Genomic DNA, 22,053 nt, shown 5'->3' with positions numbered 1-22,053 from the left:
TGACCTAATCCAAAAAATAAAACACAAAACTATACTGATTTACTTGTGTTTGAAAGGGGGGCTTTTGTTCTTCATGACAGATTTCTTAACAGAAATTATGCCATTATTAAAGAAAATTATTTCAATTCTATATCGCATTAAATATATTCTGATACTTTGATGTAATATAATTAAAAGATAAAGAATGAATTGGCATGTCACTGTGAACTTAGTATGCAGTATATATGCTAAATTGCCATCCCCTTACAACCCCACTGTTCTTGGCTGTGAATGAGTCATTCACGTGAACTGTCTCAGTTTATTTAGTACAGTAACATATACAACAGCAGAATTAACATACAATCATGAGGTCATGAGGTCACAAGGTAATCATTACAAGGTCATGTTCTACAAAGTGGTTAACAAAATCATTAATCTTACAGCATAGTGGCAAACAAAACCAATAAACTCCTCAATCACATTTGCTTACAATCCAGAGTTAGAAACATGTCAATGGTAAAATTGCCACGGAAAATGCTGTGACATTTATTTTGTCATGGTCATTTTTTAATTGTAGGCCTTGCAAATAGTACATAGGGTGCGACAAATCCACTACCCCTTGGTCCTGCTAGTGAATTTGTAGTCTGGGCTAGTGAAAATTATTATCTGTATTATTATAGCATATAGGGCACTAGCAGAAGCATCTATGATGGCTAATAACATTCTCAAATATTTGTCATAACACTGTGTACTAAACATTATTACTATAGTCCATCCCATCCTCCTATAAAAATGTTTTTTTGTAAATAATTTAAGTTTTGTTTCACATAAGAAGAAAAGTAAAAGTGTTTTGAAACTAACACAAAAATACAGCGTCCAGTTTAGAAAACAATCTGTTGAGAAATAAATAACTTGTAGTAAATTCCATAGCATGAAAAAAGGCGTTCCCTGTGGAACAGACTATATATAAAATACAAAAACCTGCTCTGGTACTTTTCTGCCATGATAAATGTTCTTTGAAGGCACTGGCCACAGTAGAAGAAGTGTAAAATGCTTTAGTTATCACACATACTACATCGCATTTAACAAATTCAGTATGTTTTTGGTTATCCTTATGCTTACAGTGCATGTAACTCCAAATGCATTTTATGCGAAACAAAGTATGTAATCCAGTACTAGAGTCAGTGGTCTGAATTTGACTAATGTGCGTGTGACTAAATACATTTACAAGGATTAACACCTGTGGTAAGGAAAAGCGGCTTACTAACATTTGGCCCAGTGTGTTTATACATTACAAAAGAGCTGTCTATTAAAGTAAACTATCAGTTTGATGGTAGGTCGAGCCAAAACAAAACCGTCTTCTGTGCACATATGTGTAAGTCAAGCGAATCACCAATCATTTACATGGCAATGAACCATAACGTTCTAGAATTAATTCAAACTTGTATTCTTACCATAAGTATCCCTGCATCTTTATTTATGTCCATTGTGTATGTTGAAAAAAATGTCTAGACTGATTATTGTATGTTTAATGTGCAGCACACGATTTGTCAAAACACTGACAAATTCACTTCCTCATTGCAAATTTAGTTTGTTTAAAATACATTTGGATGTCAGTGTAGGACAGTCCTGACCATAAATATTATTAGACAAATATATATATATACACCGTCTATAATCCACTTAACTGCATAGCCCCTGTGCATGTCAAATTTATGCTAATAATCAGTATAACCGATTATCCGATAGAGCCCCATTTCCAGGTTCTAACCAACAGTAAAGTTTACAAATGCCTAGATGACAGTCTATCTTACTCTTAACTGTGCACACTAGTTTTTATTCAACATAGAACATTCAACTTCATTTTCTGTGTAAGCATAATTGTTTCGGGTAAAATATTAAAGATTTTTTTTCTTTTTTTTCTTATGAAATGTGTTTTTTAAAGCTGAAAGGTCTTGCGCAGCAGAATAATATGCAAATAACTGATTTATGCTATACAACTATATGCAATTATGTTAATTCAACTGCAGTTTGTCTCTGGTCAGTTCACAAATTAATGTGGTGATGTGGGATTTTTTTGTTTTTTTGTTTTTTTTAAAGCATGAACTACACAGAAAAAGTGGGAATATTTTAATTCTTATGTCCTCCTTCTCTGCATTGGTCCCTCCTCATTGGCCACAGTGCTCCCTAATGGCCTTGGTGCCCTCTTAATGGCCTTGGTGCCCTCTTAATGGCCTTGGTGCCCTCTTAATGGCCTTGGTGCCCTCTTAATGGCCTTGGTGCCCTCTTAATGGCCTTGGTGCCCTCTTAATGGCCTTGGTATCCTAAATGCTTTCCATCACATTTTTCATATAGCCACGGCAACTTTTATGACTTCTACATTGACCCCCAAATGACCTCATTTAGATCCCCAATGTCATGGTGCATCACAATATTATTAACTGAGGCAGCACAGTACTATTTCTGGTATAGATGGCACTATTGTAGCTACCACAGGAAATTAAAAAAAAAAAAAAAAAAAATGTTGACATGTGAGGTCAAATTCTACCATTACGCGAAAAACTGACATGTGAGGTCAAATTCTACCATTACGCGAAAAATCTGACATATGCACTGACCAGAGACCAGCAATATATTAGTTTTGGCTTTACAAATGAGTTTTAGGAATTAGGTAACTCAATGGATATAAAAATAAGCAAACAATCAGTTACTTAGATAAAAAGACTTCTGCAGATTTTAAATGTCTTGCCTACCATAAAATATTTCAGTGCAACTATAAACCAAGTTTCATTGACCTAGGGCTTATTGTTTGTGAAAAACGTATCTAAACACAAAATTTTAGCGCTAAACTTTTATGCTGTCGGAAAGGTAATTACCTATAGTCCATCCCATCCTCCTACAAAAATAACATTTTGTAAATAATTTTAAGTTTGGTCTGACGTAAGAAGAAAAGTAAAAGTGTTTTAGAATTAACAAAAAAATCCTATTTCTGTGTGCAAGTTAGAAAACAATCGGCTAGGAAATAAATAATGTGTAGTAAATTCAATAGTATGAAAAAAAGGCATTCCCTGTGGAAATGACAATATATATCTTGCCTTTTAACTCTGTACAAGGGAAAGAAAAACAAAATGAACCGACTTCTGATTAAATCAGAGATTTTAAAATGGTCCCATCATATCACTGATGTTTGGGGGGTTTTGCAGAGGATTTAAATTAAGTAAAGAGACACTAACCAGACTTTTATCCAAACAGCGTTTTTCTCCAGGGTGTCTCTTCACAAAGGCATGAGGGACAGCATACCCTTCTTCGTCAACATATGCTTCGTACCTGTCATCTTGGAATTTATCAAAACCGATTGACAGGGCAGAATCGATATACACCGGGACATCGTCTAACGTATTAACAAAACACAGATTGTCCGAACTGAAACTTTTGCGTAACGGAAAGCGCTGCAGTGGTCTGTGGGTTAGCTCATCCACGGCCGCTCGGACAACATTGCCCTTGACCGGTCGGTCATCAATCTCTTTGATCTCCTCATACTCGTGTCGGATTCTCCGTGGCAAGTCTGGCTTCACTCTCGTAGAGTTGATAGGCTGAGAAACATTCATGCAATCGGTGGCAATGGAAATTGGCCGTTTTGACATGTTAGGTTGGAATGGTTTAGGATGTCTGTGAATAACGGAGTCATCTTTGGTTTGTAGCTGACTCTCCAGCAAGGAGGAAATCCTGGATCTAACCGATCTGTTGGCACCATCCCGCACATCGGTTTCACAAGGTACATACAATATATTGTCAATCAACTCCACTTCCTTTGATTTCCGTAGTTTTGTTTCAATGTAAATATCATGAGCACCTGTTCTGGGGGGTTTTCTAGGTGGAGGAGGAGGTGGGGGACCAACAGGCCTCGCATGAGCAGACGTGTCTACAGCTTTCCTTGGTGCTCCTGAAGGAACAGAAGGTGGTGATGATGCTGCACCGAGACTTTTATCTGAAACATGAGACGTCTTTGAACTAGAACCAACCTCTGTTGAATGAGTATTCTTGAAAGTAAACTGTTTGTTGTGTTCCACCCATATCGGCGAGTATTCATACTCACTAGCACAACCTATGCTGTTCTGTCGGACCGACCTTGGCCTTGCCCTGGGTGGTTGGGCCGGTCTAGGAGGAGGAGCCAGTGATATCTTTGTGGGATTTCTTTTGTTCTGTCCCTGACCTTGACCTTCATTTATTCTTTCACTAACCTTTTTCGTCTGGGATATACCAGTTCCACCAGAGATTGTTTTGTCAGCATTTTTACCACCACTCTGTCTGTCTCCAATGGCACCCACCCATGTTTCTGAGTGTCTCTTTTCATCATCACTGCTATTATTTTTCAGTTTCTCACATCCAACGTCTGCTGCAGCTTTTGCTACAGCTTTTGTCTGTGACTTTAGGTCTTCGTCGGTCACCTTTATTGTAGGGACACACTGGTCGACCTTTCCAGGCTTATAAATACAACCATCAGTTTTTGATTTTGAGACGAGCTTAGACGTATACTCTGGCGATGTATTACCCGCAGACGACATCTTGCTGTAACAGCTGACGACTTCTCGTTTACCTGCCCTGTTACTTGCAACAGGTTTCACATCCGAAGTCGTTCCATCTACATCTTCGATGTTCTTCATCCATTTCGGCTTAGCAGGTTTTGTGAGTTTGACTGAATCTTCATCCTTGTTACTGTCTGGGTCTTGTAGAGCACTGATGCGTTTCAAGACACTGGGACTAACATGAGCTTGTGTAACGATGTCCGTACTTTTTGCACCATAAGAATGATGCTTCAGTTGCTGCTCCCTCTTTATATTTGAGATACCAAATCCTGGAGGTGGATCAGAAGTGGATTTCAAGTCTATGGGCATCGACTGGACTGGTAAAACTTTCCGAGGAGTCGGCCTGGGAGAGCTCATTTTGTTTCGCATGCTGACAGCGGGGGAGGTATCCCTGGGTCTGTCTTGTTTGTTATTTCCTCCCTCAGACTCGAACATCTTCTTAATGTTCTCCATCTTTCCAGTTGGTAGGTTCCTTATGCTGGGAGCATGTGCTAGTCCTGACATGGTTCCAGCCCGCCTGTTACCAGCAGCACACAGTCAGAGACCGGCCACTCGAACAAGCCTGGAACCATCCGTCGTTCAGTGCAACAAAGCATGTTACAAGCAGTTCATTTTCTCCTCAGACTTTATGATATATCTGAAAGAGGAAAACAAGTTGTACATGTGTACAGTGTACATGACCCTGATGTAATACTTTAAAAGAAAACATTATTAGGAAGCATAATTTTACATAAAGTGAATCATGATGTCATTAATAGTAGTTCAAAGTACATTTGCAGGATATTAAAGCAAAATTCATAATCAATTGAATCAAATACTTCTTCTTTTTACATAATTAAGTCATTTTAACTCTTTAAAATTCTTTTTACATGTACATGTAACTAGTGGTCATTGGATCATATTTTGTACAGTCTCATTTTTAAAATTGAATATTTTAACATGTACATGTAACTAGTGGTCATTGGATCATATTTTGTACAGTCTCATTTTTAAAATTGAATATATTATTAGGTTTCAAAGGCATGAAACTAGTAAACTTAAAAGGGTTCTCTGAACATCTTAAAAATAAATGTTAAAATACCGGGTATTTTAATTAATAAATAAAAATATATAAAATTTAAAAAATTTAAAATTATAAAATAAGAATTAAAATAAATAATGTAGTTACTATTATTTAATCAGGGCTAGCTCTGGCACCTGCCAAATTTACCAATTGCGAATTTTAAAAACAATTGGTGAATTTTATTTTAATTTGGCAAAATAATTTCATATATTAATTGAACATTTGTTACAAAATAACGGGGATTGTGCAATTTTTGAAGTTTAAAAGATACTTTGGTGAAATGTTCTGTGGACCCAGAGCTAGCCCTGTTTATCGCTCCTCCCTTATCCTCTGCTTCCTTTTAAATTCCATTTTATTTCTCATACTTGTGTCTTGTGGCTATATGTGCCATACACCTGCAATTTCCCATCAGCTGTCATTTTTCAGTTTGACTCAATTTAATACAATAGGAAACATTTTGTTCACTATTTCATCATGTTTAGCTACACAAAGTCCAGAGATTGGTAAATAAATCTAGTGTTACATAGTAGAACTTACTCAATTGGAGAGAACATGGATCGTATTCATTTTTAAGAATACGTAACCTGACCTCAAACAATGGCATATTCCCCTAGGTATATACGTCTGGTCCGAATATCCAAACAGCCAATTATTTACAGTAAAAAACCCTGTCACCTGATAATCAGGGCTCACACTGGAAGGAAGGATATTTTGTTTAGCCAATTTTCATTTATAGTATAGTATTTCCTTGAAATCAATTAAAATGTGGTTTATTTGAGGAATATTAATTAGCCAAAGAATAAATATTGTAGCCACTTTAAAAATTAGCAATTGGCTAATTTGGTAATGTACAGGATGAGCCCTGGATAATGTCCACTATCATTTCTCAGGTGACAGGTTATTTTTTAGAGAACGTTTTAATTTTCTTCAGCAATATGGTGACACAGGTTATGATCCACCACAGGCTAATATCACAAATGCCTACATTTTATCCATACATGTACCATTAAACAAAGACTAATATCAGGACATGACATGACACAGGAGATTGGTAAAAAATGCATCACAATACCCTGTGACGGTATAATAACGGTACATATACTTTTTCACTCTGTCAGAAATTACAATTGCATTGTCAATTATTCTACCAAATATACATCTGTCAATCAGGAAACACTGGTGGAGGCAACTAAAAGAATAGACCAATTAACTAAGTAAACCGTCATTTTCTCATTTTAGTATGAAATGAACCCAGGGCTTCTAGATTATGGTTGCCCCACTCCCATGGCTTGTGATATTCAATGTTGGGCTAGTAAATAACTACTATTGCCATGCCAGACAGGGCTTCTAGATTATGGTTGCCCCACTCCCATGGCTTGTGATATTCAATGTTGGGCTAGTAAATAACTACTATTGCCATGCCCGACGGCTAATGAATTTTTGTTTGTCAAATGTTGCAGTCTAGTCTATTTTGTAAATATGAATATCCTGACCTCACCCCAAGCCCCCAGTGTTTGTGTTTTAAGCTCTATCTTCCTCTTTAGGTGACATGTCTGATTATTACTATTATTTAGTAAAAGTGTATTAATTTAAAGTAAAGTAGGGTTAGTGAATTTTTAATCATGGCTAGTACATTTTTTTAAATCACTGATCCCATGGCTAGTGGAGATTATAAACATTCTAGCAGCCCTGGAACCGCAGCTTAACGGTATTTGTATTTGTTTTCTAGTCTCTTCAACAATGGTGCATTGGTGCTTTATTGTGTATTGGGGAAAACAAATTATTGTTGGCTTGTTGGGATGGACATTATAATATTACAGAACATTATGACCCATGCCTATTTCATCATTTAACAGTTCTTCAGTTCTAAGACTAATATGTGATGTGACGCGTTAAACATTACAAAACAACCTGCTCACCAGATGGGATAGAACAAGATGTCTGCGCCATCACATGTTTACCATTTTATTAATTAAATCTACCAATATACTTGTTGATTTTAAGCAGGAATGTGCAAAAATTTAGTTGAATATGCATACCAATCCAAAAGCCTTGACCAATCAGTTGTTTACTAAAACACTAAGAGACCATTTATAATTACAACTCCTGTTTTCTATCAAATGTTCAAGATTGGAGTGGCCTGATGCACTGTGTAACTCTTTAATAAAATGAAGGATTATTGCTGTTAATAGTTATGAAATTATGACATCATGTAGCCTGAGTACTCTGATGGTAAGAGAGTTAGACAGACATTTGGACAGTAACTTTATTATCACTCTCTCTAACTGTCAGAGACCAATCTATATCAATATTATGCAATCTCTGACTATCAAATGGTAGTAAAAGATTTCTGTTCATACGGAAAAATATCTGCCCGGTCCCCCCTCCCTTATCCCTAACCCTAACTAAAAATAATACAGGGGGGGACCAGGAGATATTATACCTAGCTTTCTTACCATCAGAGTACAACCATGTCCGGTATATCGGCGCGTCCGGTGATTCGGCTCACTTGGTATTTTGCTCGAGTATGTTTAGGAAGTTGTTATGTTGTCAATGTTTTTAACGAATTAAAGTTCAATTCCATTTTCAATGTTTAAAGGGACACACCGTAATTACGGCTAGTTGTTAACCATTACGGCGTTGTTTTTCGCTATTAAACCCATATTTTCACAAATAAAATTGCACTTTACTTACCGTTTATTATTTAGAATATACATTTCCATTTACCTGAAGTGTTTTTGGGTAATCCTGGTAATCCTGGTTTTTGTAATACCACAAAATGCATTTTTCTTATTTCTGAAAAACGGACGCATGTTTGAGAAAAAACCATTGAGCAGACAAGGTCTAATCTATTTTTAGACGGGATATTTCCATTTTAATGTCACAGACGTTGTTATACCACGTGACCGTTGTCATTTTGGTTCGGTTTGTTTTCTCGTGCACGGTTCGCGCAATCAACATCCGATTTGTTGTTGTTCATTTGTGAGATTTTTCTTCACAGTTCGTGAACATTTTCAGTAACAATAAAGTTCAGACAAGTAAGTATCTCAATACAAAACGTTACAAACCCTTAAAACCAATAATTTTGCTAAGTCCTACGATATCTGGAGAGGGGATACAACCAGGACAGAACAGTTGGAACATGTCCAGGAGAGGTGAAAAGAACGCACCCCAAGTCTGTGAAATTTGTCGTGATGTAGGCATTGTTGTGCTTCGAGCGACATCTACCGGTGACATCAGAATACAAACTTTCAAAATTATTTCAAGCAATTGGGACATGGGGATTCCCATGGTATTTATTGATACAAAACCTGCTTTTTTACTCCATTTGATAAAAACGTGATCTAAGTGTGTTACAGGTTTGTAGATTAACCAAGTTATAATTTATTTTCGCTGGATGAAACTAGGGTGTGCGGCTTTAATCAAGTATCAACATATTTATTGTTAAGGGTACAATTAATGTTTTTTTTAATAGAACTATCAATAATTATATATAATTTCAAAATAAATAATTCACATTCTTTCGTGTATATAAACGTGAAGTAGGCCAGCCTTATTGATATTAAGAATGTTAAAACCAGTCTAAAAACACCTTTCCCGTATTTTTAAAATTACAGTAACTATTTTTTTCGGTTATTTTTATTTAAACTGAAAAGGAAAACACTGACAAATGCAAACAAAACAATAGTTTTATACCTTAATTGACAGTCATTCCAGTTCACAATTATCACATTGTTACCAAAAAACAAATAATAATAATAAAAGCGAAATAAGATCTATGTGTGTGCACAATCTACCCGGGAAAAGAATCCATGTACGCATCTTAGCCATGCATGACAATGAACATGTATGCATCTGCAGTACTGTGCCACTCAAGAAAATGATTCCGAAACTGATCACGAGATGGGTCATGTGTGATCGTTCATTTTCATAGTAATATTTTTTAACAAGACAAAACAAAAAAGTAGCCTACTAAATTAATCCTGGGACAATAGTGTAGCATTTATGGGCTTCAAAGTGAGGTCATAGGCGGTTTATAAATAGCGAGGTCACCGACCCACATCTACTGTGCCGAATCACCGGACATTCAAATCGTTTTGAATACAAGGGGGTGTCTACATTTATGAAAAAAAATTAAATGTTTATTTACTACAGAAATAAAACAATTTATAGTGTATCTCAGATTATGCACTGCTTCATTGGTGAGAGACATATTCTATTAAGTATTTCACAATGTTCACATAGAAAATGGTCTTTGAATGCTTAGGTGCGCCGATACACCGGACAGCACTGTACTCGGGCTAAACATGTAATACGGATGTATTACTTGCAAGTGGTAACACCACCTTATTTCAATAACATTGACAGCTGAGCTAAGAATAATCTGAGTAAAAACGTTAAGATATAAATAACAATGATTCTACTTCAGTTTAAGAAAGAAGGAACTAAATAAGATCATTCAGACCTGACTTGACTGGGATAAAGATTAACAAAGATATAGGATCAAGTCGTAGAATTATCAACTTTCAATGAAAGCAATGTTTTGAGCTTACTCAATGAAAGCAACCATTTACTTCCTCTTTTCTTCGTTATACTTCGGAAACAATCGGTATTGCTCGGAAATGTTCTTTGCAGATACTACATGAACAACAACTAGTGTAATTTATTTAAAAGGAAGGAAATATTTTTATTTAACGACGCACTCAAAACATTTTAGTTACGGTTATATGGCGTCAGACATATGGTTAAGAACCACACATATATTAAGAGAGGAAACCCGCTGTCGCCACTTCATGGGTTACTCTTTTTGATCAGTAGCATGGGATCGTTTATATGCACCATCCCATAGACAGGGTAGTACATACCACGGTATGATATGCCAGTCGTGGTGCATTGGCTGGAACGAGAAATAGCCAAATGGGCCCACCGACGGGGATTGATCTCAGACCGACTGCGCATCGAGTAAGCGCTTTACCACTGGGCTACGTCCCACCCCTGCAATTTATTTAACTGGCTCTACTTTTTATTTAACAAAACTGAAGTCAGCAAAGATCTAATTACTAATAGCCAATGATTTAATGTGTTTACAAACATAAACACAGCTCTTCTTTTCATAATTAGCAGACATTATCAATGATTAATTATTGTGGAGCAACTCGTTGACATTTTTTAAATATTGTACAATTGAACAGGTCAAACGCCTTTAGAACATCGATTTAGTGAAAATTAGTTCAACTCATTCTGAAAACACTCGATCCCTGACCCAACACCCCATTAGCGAAAAAAAACAAAACCCATGAACTTCATGTCACAAGTTGTTTAGTAAATAGTCTTTTGAATTGAACTTCCGTATCCGGCCTTTTTGCCATAGGGTTCTCAATAATGGTTGGCATTATGTTTTCTTGGTGTCCGAATAAATCTAGTTGTAATCCATTAACATCATGTTGTCTATACTTTTTTTATTCGAATAAAATCACAAGTAATACATGAATGATTAATCAGAGAGTTATTTCACCAAATATTTTTTGCAGCGCTTCGAAATTAGTCGGTTTATTTAACTCTCTCTCTCTCTCCCCCCCCCGTCTCTCTCCCCCCCCCCCCCTCTCTGTCTCTCTCCCCCCCCCCCCTCTGTCTCTCTCCCCCCTCCCTGTCTCTCTCTCTGTGTGTCTCGGCCATGAACAATGTTTTATGTAAATCGTTTTAGCTTAATTTGACTAAGGGCCAAAACACTGGGTCTGGGTCTGGCAAGTATGAAACCAGTCCGAAATGAAACGCATTGAATTGAATGTTACAAAACACAGCGTCTGTGCTAGCGCGAACTACAGATGTCATAGAAAATGCATTATATACCATCGACATCCCAAACTGCATTCACCTATGACAAATATAGATTGTAGGCCTAATCAATTAACGTAAAAATCAACAATGTGGATGTAAAACAAATCCATTCTAGTAAACAAAAGTGAAACACCCTCCGGTAAACGGCAAAGAGCGACGTTTCTAACTGTTCAGGCGCATGTGTTTTCAAAAAGTATGGTAACGCGCATGTGTGGTTCGTCATTTTCCATTTTTAAAGCAACTAAATGAAAAAATATATGTTTCTTTACTATGCACAGTTGATGAACACTTGGATTAATATTTTTTTTAAAGAAAAATTCAATTTGTCAAGCGTTCTGGTGTTCTGGTCCATTCCGCGTTTTATCAACACACAATGAATAACACTTGATAGGCATTACCTTTAGTGAATAGTTTGTAAAATATAATTTTTTTAATGAATGGATTATGAATATTCACTACAACAGAGGCACAAAAATGTAGCATACCCTTTGCAGATCGAATATAATAATTGAAAACATATTCTAACAACTTAAAAATTGTAAAAATTAAATGCTTTGGCCTTGTTGATACGACACGTGTGAGGACATGTGACACGCACCGAATGTTAATTCATCTTTCTCCATTTTAAGTCAATTCTACAAATCATGTGGACCCGGTATCGGTAATATTAAGGAATAAACAAAAACGACTTAGTAAAATTAATGGTTTTAGGAGTTTGTAAAGTTTTGTATTTAGATACTTACTTTACTGAAATTTATTATTTATGAAAATGTTCCTGTACTGTGAAGAAAAACCTCATAAATGAACGACATGCCGATGACTAATCGGATGTTGATTGCGCGAACCGTGCACAAGAAAACAAAGTGAACGGAATTGGAATCATAACGCAGTTAGGGACGTTGACGATAATATAAGATATTTTCACACTACAGGCCTTTGGATTTCACAGTAACGATAGTTTCCAGTAATGTGTCAGTGAAGTAAGCATTGTATCGTTTTTTCATCCCTAATCTCTATTTCAGACCACCAAAAATAAGAAGACGAGAAAGCTAAGAGGTCATGTCAGCCATGGACATGGTCGAATTGGTAAGTCACTTAACCAGAACTTAAAACAGGAAACACTTCTAACCCTATATTAGTCTATGCTAGAGCAAGCTGCTTACCAATTAGTGCAGAGCGCACATTAAGTCAGTACTTTTCTTAATATGCAGGGCAAGTTGCTTCCCTCTATTTATCAAATTTGTTATGTTGTCGTTGGAAGATTTATTTTGTTAATAATGCAAGTACTTCAATCGTGATTTAGTGAGTACGGTAGGTTATACATTTTTGGCTTGTGTGTCCATTTGTTGCACTATTTCGCTTGAGAAACGGTTTTGAATACTATATGAATAGGGTATGTAATAATATTCGGAAGTAGAAAGAACCACACTTTCTACGTCCCTTCGGACTACTTACCAATGTGCATTCTTAAACTGTAGGTGGGTTGGACGTAGCCCTGTGGTAACGCACTCACTTGATGTGCTGTCGGTGTAGGAATAATTCCTGTTGTTGGACCATTGGGCTATTTCTCATTCTAACCAGTGCACCATGACTGGTATATCAAACATTGTGGTATGTGCATTCCTGTCTGGAATGGTGCATATAAAATATCCCTTGCTACTAATGGAAAAATGTAGGATTTCCTCTTAAGACCGTGTAAAAATTACCATATGTTTGACATCCAATAGCCTATAATAGCCGATTATTAATAAATCAATGTGCTCTAGTGCAGTGTTCGTACGGGTCATGGAAATCCTGGAAAGTCGTGGAATTTGTAATGTCATTTTCCAGGCCTGGAAAGTCAGAATTTTGATATTGGTCATGGAAAATGAAAATGTATCTAAATCCTTTTTTTTTTTTGGCTACTTAAAATTTAAAAGTAATGCAATAAAGAAAATTTGCTAATCCCCCTCAAAACACTGGGCGTCGATATACCCACATCTGTTTGCTCCGTTACACAAAACACTGTTAGAACAAAAGGCCAATCAGAAAGCATGGGACTTGCTCAAGTCAGTGAGATGTTTCCAGGGAACAATATCAGTTTTCTGTTAAAACATTTAAGTTGGAATCAGTACTAGCCAAAGTTTCTAAAGTGATGGTAATAAAATGTATTTTGTTACAAAGAAATGTTTTATTTAACGACTTACTCAACACATTTTATTTACGGTTATATGGCGTCAGACATATGGTTACGGACCACACAGATTTGGAGAGGAAACCCGCTGTCGCCACTACATAGGCTACTCTTTCCGATTAGCAGCAAGGGGTCTTTTATTTGCACTTCCCACAGACAGGATAGTACAAACCATGGCCTTTGTTGAACCAGTTATGGATCACTGGTCAGTGCAAGTGGTTTACACCTACCCATTGAGCCTTGCGGAGTACTCACTCAGGGTTTGGAGTCTGTATCTGGATTAAAAATCCCATGCCTGGACTGGGATCTGAACCCAGTACATACCAGCCTGTAGACCGATGGCCTAATCACGACGCCACCGAGGCCGGTTATTTTGTTACAATGCCCGGAAAATGTAAATTTCAAGACGGTTGGATTCAACATGATTCATACAGCAAATTGTGTTTTAAAAATATCGACATTTCAAATATATCCTTGAAAAGGTCATGGAAAATGGCTTGAAACAGTCATGGAAAGTCATGGAATCTGGTTAGAGATAAAGTGTATGAACCCTGTAGTGGTGTCGTTAAATCAAAACAAACTTTTCATAAACTGTAGAGATGAGTGATGATGGAAGCAGAAATATACTGAACAAAATAAGAAACTTCCGCTAACTTTGCTAGAGCATAACTTGATGAAAACAAACCGGGGGAATAATTGTTATATATGCGTTTAAAGAGTGTTCCATGATGCATCGTTTGGTGCACAAATCATGGCCATAGGTTAACAGAAACTGGGAGAAATTTTGACCAAGTGTGGTATGGGTTAAAAACAAAAACACCCACTTAATAACGGGTATGACCACCTCTTGAATTGACCACTGCAGTGCATTGCAGGTGCATAGAATTGACTAAAGTGTTGATTTCTGCCTGTGGAATATTGATCCATTCCTGAATGAGTGCTTGACAAAGTTCGTTGACGTTAGCGGGTGGGTTGGGACAACACCTCAATCGTCTGTCCAGACTATCCCAGACATGCTCAATGGGGTTGAGATCAGGACTTTTAGCGGGCCAGTCATCAATGAAATCAATGTTATTTGTCCTAAGAAAATTTACAGTGTCTCTAGCTGTATGAGAGGTGGCATTATCATGCTGAAAAATCGAGATGTTGGCGTTGTTATGGAACAGAGGAATGACGTGATGAGCGAGAATGTCATCGCAGTAACGTTGAGCATTTAAATTGCCATCAATGACGACTAGTGGTGAACGATAACCATGGGCAATGGCTGCCCAGACCATGACACAACCCCCACCCCCGAAACGATATTGTTCAAGAACACAACAGTCAGCATAGCGTTCATTTCTCCTACGGTAGACGCGCACCCTGCCATCACCACGTTGTAAAGAAAATCTGGATTCATCCGAAAAAAGAATGGTATTCCAGCGCCGCCGTATCCAATGAGTGTTTACACGTGCCCAATTAAGACCATTTAGACGATGACTTTGCTTTAAACCGCATCCGACGTCAGGAGGTCGTGCGTGTAAACCGTTCTCCCGCAGACGATTACGAACAGTTTGCCCACTGATTCGGTTATTATGAAGCCCAGGTGTGTTAGCAGCAGTATGTGTGTTAGCAGCAGTAGCAGTGGCAGTTTGGAATCGATTGCGCAAATGCGTGTTCATGATATAGCGGTCTTGACCATGCGTTGTAACAAGCGGACGTCCACGATGTGGCAAGTCGTTGGTGCTTCCTGTCGTTCGAAATCTTACGCGAAGATTTCATATCGCTCGACTAGAACTCCCAACATGCCTTGCAACGTCTTCTGTTGACATGCCAGCATCAAGCATGCCAATCGCCCGTTCGCGTAAATTATTGGGTATTCTTGGCATACTAAAAATGCTACAATGTTAAAAACGTCATTTTTTTTACACATTTTGAAGCGTTTTCGTTCACTTGACAACAATGTCAGTAAGACAAGTAAAACAAATTGACCGAATACCGTATTTTCCCATGTATTATGCGCACCGGTGTATAATGCGCACCCCCCACTTTGAACGTTTATTCCAAGAAAAAAAACATGAACCACAATATAATGCGCACCGTTTTTTTAAACCACAAAATCGACAGTGAATGCAAGATGTACCGTTTTCCAAGTCACCGAAATTAACGAAAAGCGAAAGAAGCGGTATATTCAAGAAACCAAGAAACAAAACTTAAGTTAGGTATTTGAGTACATAGACCTACATGTCACATTAAACAAAGGCTAGTACTTGCGTACTTACAGGTCACAGACTCACATGTGCATAAATCAAAACAAAGTTATATACATATTAGCATATATCGTTCTCGTGGCTAACGTGAATGCACGAGATTTCTAAATTTATAATAGTGTGGTATATTTCCGGTTTGCCGGAAATGGCCGAATTAAATCTCATGGAAATTTAAAATATTTACGGTCCATTTTTGTGCACTCTTTGGCGAGGTATGGATACTTTTGTAGATTTATTTTGCATTTATTACAACCATCACAAGTGAAAAGCGATTTTTAAGAGGGTTTTGGCATTTCGTTGTAATGAACACTGTCAATAACCTGTAAAGTACCGTAGACTACCGATTGGCGATTTTTCATGGGTGATCGCTGGACATTTTTAAAAGATATTTTTTCTATTGCTATGTATAGTGCGCACCCCCATTTTTAACCTGTATTTTCTGGGGGAAAAAAGTGCGCATAATACACGGGGAAAATATGGTACTACACGGGACATGTCGAACCATGCATGCACGTGCAAATTGAATTTCACGTTGTCGACAATTAACAGTGCAAAAATAATCGATAAAATTCATGAATCCTGATACCGGTAATACAGCTCATGGCTAATACTACCTATATAATTTCATTACACAATGAATTCTTTAACACCACAAATACTATATGTAAAAATTGGAAGTTTCTTTTTTTGTTCAGTATATGTGGTGTTGCATTACATCAGTATTGTCGAGCCACTACAAACCCTGACTCGTTTACACTAGTGTCTTGTGAATGTTTGACGAGTCTAGCACGAAAATGCACATCAAATTTTTGGTGTCAACGGTCAGTATGCAAATATGATTATAAATTTACATTAATCAATTTTAAAATTATATAAATTTTATGAAAAAAATACAATACAATACCATATAAAAATGTAGAATAGTATAATTTAAAATACTGAATAGAAATCAAAATGTTTTTAAAAAATTCAAATTGATTTTTGGTGGAATTTTTAGGTCTTTGAAAGTCTTTGAATTGTAACAAGTCTTTAAAAGTCTTTAAATTCTTAAATCTTAGCCAAAGCAATGATGATATCTTTTACAGCTGCATGCATTTGATATTTTCCAATTACAAGGTTTAATCTGTCATGATTCATGTAAAAAAGCTTAATTTTTTTTATCATGGATGGCAACGTAAATGAACTGATTTGGTATTTTTATCACATTCTATTGTCTTTGACCGCTGTGTAAAAGTCTTTGAATTGAACCCCAATATTTCTATTACCAGATACATATAGGTATATCTTCTTTTTTTGTTGGCTTCAGATGATTACACTCCACTAAAATGTGGTGTAAACCTTCTATCTGTTTATATGTGAAAACGGGACTAGAATTTACAAAAACAATTTCCCTGTTTATTTCAGGCAAGCACCGAAAGCATCCTGGTGGTCGTGGAAATGCTGGAGGTCAGCATCATCACAGAATCAACTTTGACAAATAGTGAGTGTCCGTCGGTGAAATGTTGCTGTGTAAAACTAATAGTCACTGATGTGGCAGAATTGTAGCAAATAGAATTCTAACTCTGAAAAAAAATTTGCACACCGGGTGGAGTTTAACTTGAACATTGTGGTTAATTTAAAGCAAAATATTTACTAATGTTGGCAGGGTGACCTCGCGGCAGGGCTGGCTCAGGGTGGGCGTGGCAGTAGCCAGGCTTTCTCATGGTTGATAATAGGTCATGTAATGTGTTGCTAATTAATGTAATTTTCCAGTCCTGGAAAGTCGAGGATGTTTTTTTTATATTGGATAACGGAAAATATAAACTGATTTTAATTTTTTAATTCTCAGTGGGAATTGACCCAGAGGTAAAGCGCTCGTCTGATGCATGGTCTGTGTGGGATCGATCCCCATCGGTGGGCCACGACTGGTATATCAACCAGTCGGTTACGTAGTGAATCATTCTGCTCTAAAATAGTTAAAAATTTCAGGATCATCAAAATTTTATTCGGAATGCGAATATAATTCATGCAATCAAACAATCTGTTGCCCAACACAAATCATGTGAACCGAGTTTTGTTACCTAAGATTTAGAAATGTCCCCTGTGGTTGCATACAGCCCCTACAAGAGATAATATATGGTAACCTCGGGCGAGAGATAAAGCACTCGAAAGGTATGATGCCTTACATTTAGTCAGTAATCCGGATTTTATACAGACCATCATTTTGGCGATTCCAACATGCCCGTGGTTATGTTATCTTCATCACCATTGGACCGTTTTGATCTTGCGAGATTTGTGAGCAGTGTAAATATGTGCAATTGTTTGGATAAAAGCGGCATACCTTGGTTTATGCACTCTCGCGTAACTGGCATATTGATACCGGACAACCAAACGAGTGGCGGTGGCAAATTCAAATAAGGCAGCAATTTGTTAAGTTTGCATCATTTAAACATAATACTGAATAATACAAGGTCATGGATGAAAATTAACAAATTATTATATTCTACCCCAAAGCTACATATTCAATAGGACGGTGTCCATTGGTCAATAAGAATATAAATTCATTGTTACACAACATTAAGAGATTTAAAAATTATAATATCTTTTCTTTCTTCTTCCCACAGCCATCCAGGTTACTTTGGAAAAGTTGGTATGAGATATTTCCACAAGACGCAAAACAAATTCTTCTGCCCGACAGTGAACATTGACAAGCTGTGGTCTCTAGTGTCGGAACAGACCCGCGATAAATACAAGACAAACAAAGAGCTGGCTCCCGTCATCGACGTTGTCAAAGCTGTAAGTCAAAGTTAACAATTTCTCTTTTTCGTTTGTCTCCCCTTCATGAAGTCACAAGGGTGCTAGACTTGAAGGCAGGTCTATTAGTAATTTAACATAGGGGATGAATCATTGCCAGTTGATAAATTTTGTCAGTTTCTGCAATCATGAGATACCTCTACATTGCAAAATGTTATAAAGAATTGCAGTAACTTCATAGCATAAATAAAAAGAAAATGCTGCTTATGTCTAATAAAGTCGAGAAAAAAAAAGTTGATTGATAAAAATGTTACTAAATTGTCACATGAATATGCCATTTTGGGTACTAATTTCAGATTTCACCATGCTTAGTGAAATTATACTTTTTTATTTTTTATCTGTTACGTTATTATTATTTTGGGAGTTACTGATAATAGGCCACATTAGCAAACATTGAGCAGTCAATGCAGTAAAAACCTTACATGCGTTAACATGCAATTTCATTTTTTGTTTTTTCACTTGGTAGTAGCATCAGCTTGTGAGTATTTAAACTGGTATTAATCTAGACAGTGTTGCTATTTTCAGGGTTACTACAAGGTGTTGGGAAAAGGCCACCTGCCTAAACAGCCCGTTATTGTAAAGGCAAAATTCTTTAGCAGATCAGCAGAACTGAAGATTAAAGGTGTTGGTGGAGCTTGTGTGCTGGTGGCATAGACAGTGTATTTTCAGAGAAATAAAAAAATAAATGAAAAAAACTTTTAACTCCTGTTTTGTTGTTCCTGTAATTACCTGATGGTCATCACATGTCGGTTCCTTTAGTGGTTGGGGGGGGGGGGGGGGGGGGGGGGGGGGGGGGGGGGGGGGGGGGGGGGGGGGGGGGGGGGGGGGGGGGGGGGGTGGGGGGGGGGGGGGGGGGGGTGGGGGGGGGGGGGGGGGGGGGGGGGGGGGGGGGGGGGGGGGGGGGGAGGAGGGACATAGCCCAGGGGTAAAGCACTCGCTTGATGTGCCGTTGGTTTGGGATCGATCCCCGTCGGTGAACCCATTGGGCTATTTCTTGCTCCAACCTGACTGTTGAGTGCGTCGTTAAATAAAACATTTCCTTCCTTTAGTGGTCAGTAGTACAGAAACTAATTTAATTTTTGAGGCATCCACTTCCCTGGAAGGGTGAGCAATCGCAGCTGATCCTTGTACTGTTTCTTTGCACATACTGTTAAATGAATGTGTTGTGATAGTATTGTAGAAGCTGGCGGTACCAGTCCAGTTGGCGAGCACAATGTACGTTTTTTGCATGTTACAGGGTTCTTGTGTGTCCTGGAATGTGTCTTAATTTTTTCATTTTAAAATTTATTTCTCTGCCCGGTGCCCACTCCCACCCAGAGCGAGTTTTAATGACTCAATGGGTAAGACCACTACCCCTCTTCTCTCTCACTGACCACTAACAACTAGTAACTGTCCTGTATAGACATCCCAGATAGCTGAGGTGTGTGCCCAACACTGCGTGCTTGAGTTCATTGAATGTAAGTTGAATGAATGAATAACACGGGGGCATTTTGAACTACAGCTTTTTGGTGTCCCATTTTATTTAGACGCGAGAAAAAACAACCCTGCTGCTGCCACAGGTTACTTACACGAAAAAGGCACAAAGAATCTCTTGATGTGCCAGTCATGGGCCTTTTTATTGACTGAAGAGAAAAAACTGCTGTTAATACACGGGCTACTCCTTTTGATCAAATGGCTATAGGGATCCGTCGTATGCACTTTCGTTTAGACCGGATCACAGGTACCACCACAACTAGGGTTCCTGTGGTTACTCGTTATATAATACAACCATAGCAACCCTGGGGTTCTAGAATGGGGGTTACCTGTGGGCAGGATAGTGTACCACAGGTTTTGATGTATACACCCGAATCCAGCCACGATATTAAACTTGCATGTTGTTAAAGGGACATACACTAGTTTTTAAACACTAAGGCATATTTTTTACTATTAGGCCCTATAACCGTTTTTGATAACTGAAATCCTACTTTACTTAGATTTTGTGGTTTAGGTTATCAATTTCCGTACATTCGAAGTGTTTTTGGTCATCCTGGTGTCTTTATTATCACAAAATGCATTTCTCATATTTTTTAAAACGCACGTGCGTCTGAGAAGTAACAGTTATGGAGTCTTTTTAGTCTATTTTTAGAGGGTATTTCACCATTTCAAAGTCACAGACTCGTGTTTCACTCAATTGTAACTTTATCCACATATGTTACAGGTTTGTAGATTAGGCCTAATTAAACTTATTGTTAATTTTCACGAGTTGAAACTAGGGACTGTCCCTTTAACCAGTACCAACGTGTTCTATACACATTTTTTATATTGATGTGGTTCATCACTTTAGTTTTGGATTTATCAGTCTGATACCCTATAGCCGTAGTCCGAGTACTCTGACTGTATTGTCCGTCTAGCTCTTACAGCCACGAGTACTCGGACAACCAATAGCCGATGTATACTCAACAACGAAATTTTAGCAAATATCTTTTATCACGTCTAAATTTGCCATGGTTGAATAATGTTAAAAGAAAACCAGGTGTTACGGCAAAGGCTGATGAGTTTATGTTGTTTGTAAATGGTAAACAGTTCAGATGTGAATACTAATTAATAAAAATAGGTTAATTTATAAATGTTATGCCATTTCTTTTAATATTAGCTAAACTTTCGTTGTTGAGTATATTTTTCGTGCTGGGATTTTCGTTGAACATTTATTCGTGTAAGGTTGTTACTGGTTAATATTATATTACAAAATATAAATTTAATGTGGTGACTGGACTCAGGAATAATAAAACTATAAAGCTCGATCTGTGGTATCAGATTCAGGAAAAACAATTGCACAACAATTTGCTACAACAGCTTTAGTCCGGCCCACAAGGAACGCCTTTTTTCATACTATGAAATTTACTACAAGTTATTTATTTCTCAGCAGATTATGTTGTAACTTGCACACAGAAATAGTAATTTTGTGTTATTTCCAAAACACGTTTACTTTTCTTCTTACGTCAAAGCAAACTGAAATTATTAACCGAAACTTCTTCTCCTTTTTTGTAGCAGGATGGGACGGACTATAGTTCTGAATATGCTTGTTAAAGGGAAATTCCTGAGTTTGCTGCAATTTTTAAGAGGTTATCGACTGACAGAGACTTTTTGATGACTGTAATTACATATCAAATATATTTTTCTGCATAAAATATTAGTGGCTGTGCAAAACTGCTCAATTTTTTTTAGCACACCGTCAATGTCATTTGCATCTTAATATTGTCCAAAAGAAAACCAATCAAATATGTCGAAGGCTTCTTCGCCTACGCATGCCAAGAAGACAGAAGTACAGTATTTAGGTGATTCAGTCTCTAATCTTGTTGCAATTTCGTAATTGCTCCATTGCCTTTTGAACTT

The 22,053-nt window shown here is 37.4% G+C and overlaps 2 protein-coding genes across 3 annotated transcripts in view; one reads left to right on the top strand and one right to left on the bottom strand.

The window, feature by feature from the left end:
- The window catches only part of LOC121382310, a 41,923-nt gene extending 31,732 nt beyond the window's left edge, over positions 1-10,191 (bottom strand). For both annotated transcript variants that reach the window (XM_041511888.1, XM_041511889.1), the window contains exons 1-2: positions 10,094-10,191; positions 3,213-5,202 (exon numbers count right to left, since the gene is read on the bottom strand). In XM_041511888.1, the coding sequence (XP_041367822.1) occupies positions 3,213-5,069 (1,857 nt within the window). In that variant the 5' untranslated portion in view covers positions 5,070-5,202; positions 10,094-10,191. The remainder of the gene's footprint in view (positions 1-3,212; positions 5,203-10,093) is intronic.
- Positions 10,192-10,953: 762 nt separating this feature from the next.
- LOC121382040 (60S ribosomal protein L27a-like) lies at positions 10,954-19,383 on the top strand. Its single transcript, XM_041511515.1, has 5 exons — positions 10,954-11,013; positions 12,489-12,552; positions 17,293-17,368; positions 18,492-18,663; positions 19,207-19,383. Exons 1-5 carry the CDS (start codon positions 11,011-11,013, stop codon positions 19,333-19,335), a joined length of 444 nt encoding a protein of 147 aa, XP_041367449.1. The 5' UTR covers positions 10,954-11,010; the 3' UTR covers positions 19,336-19,383.
- Positions 19,384-22,053: the final 2,670 nt, after the last annotated feature.

Source organism: Gigantopelta aegis, chromosome 9 (genome assembly GCF_016097555.1).
Source record: "Gigantopelta aegis isolate Gae_Host chromosome 9, Gae_host_genome, whole genome shotgun sequence".
In the NCBI taxonomy this organism is placed as follows: Eukaryota; Metazoa; Mollusca; class Gastropoda; order Neomphalida; family Peltospiridae; genus Gigantopelta; species Gigantopelta aegis.
The sequence above is the reverse complement of the archived record's forward strand: the minus strand, read 5'-3'. Positions and strand labels throughout refer to the sequence as shown.

Coding starts and splice junctions, on each gene's coding strand:
- LOC121382040 (XM_041511515.1), top strand. Junction 17,369..18,491: donor AGAATCAACTTTGACAAATA/GTGAGTGTCCGT, acceptor TTCTTCCCACAG/CCATCCAGGTTACTTTGGAA. Junction 18,664..19,206: donor TCATCGACGTTGTCAAAGCT/GTAAGTCAAAGT, acceptor TGCTATTTTCAG/GGTTACTACAAGGTGTTGGG.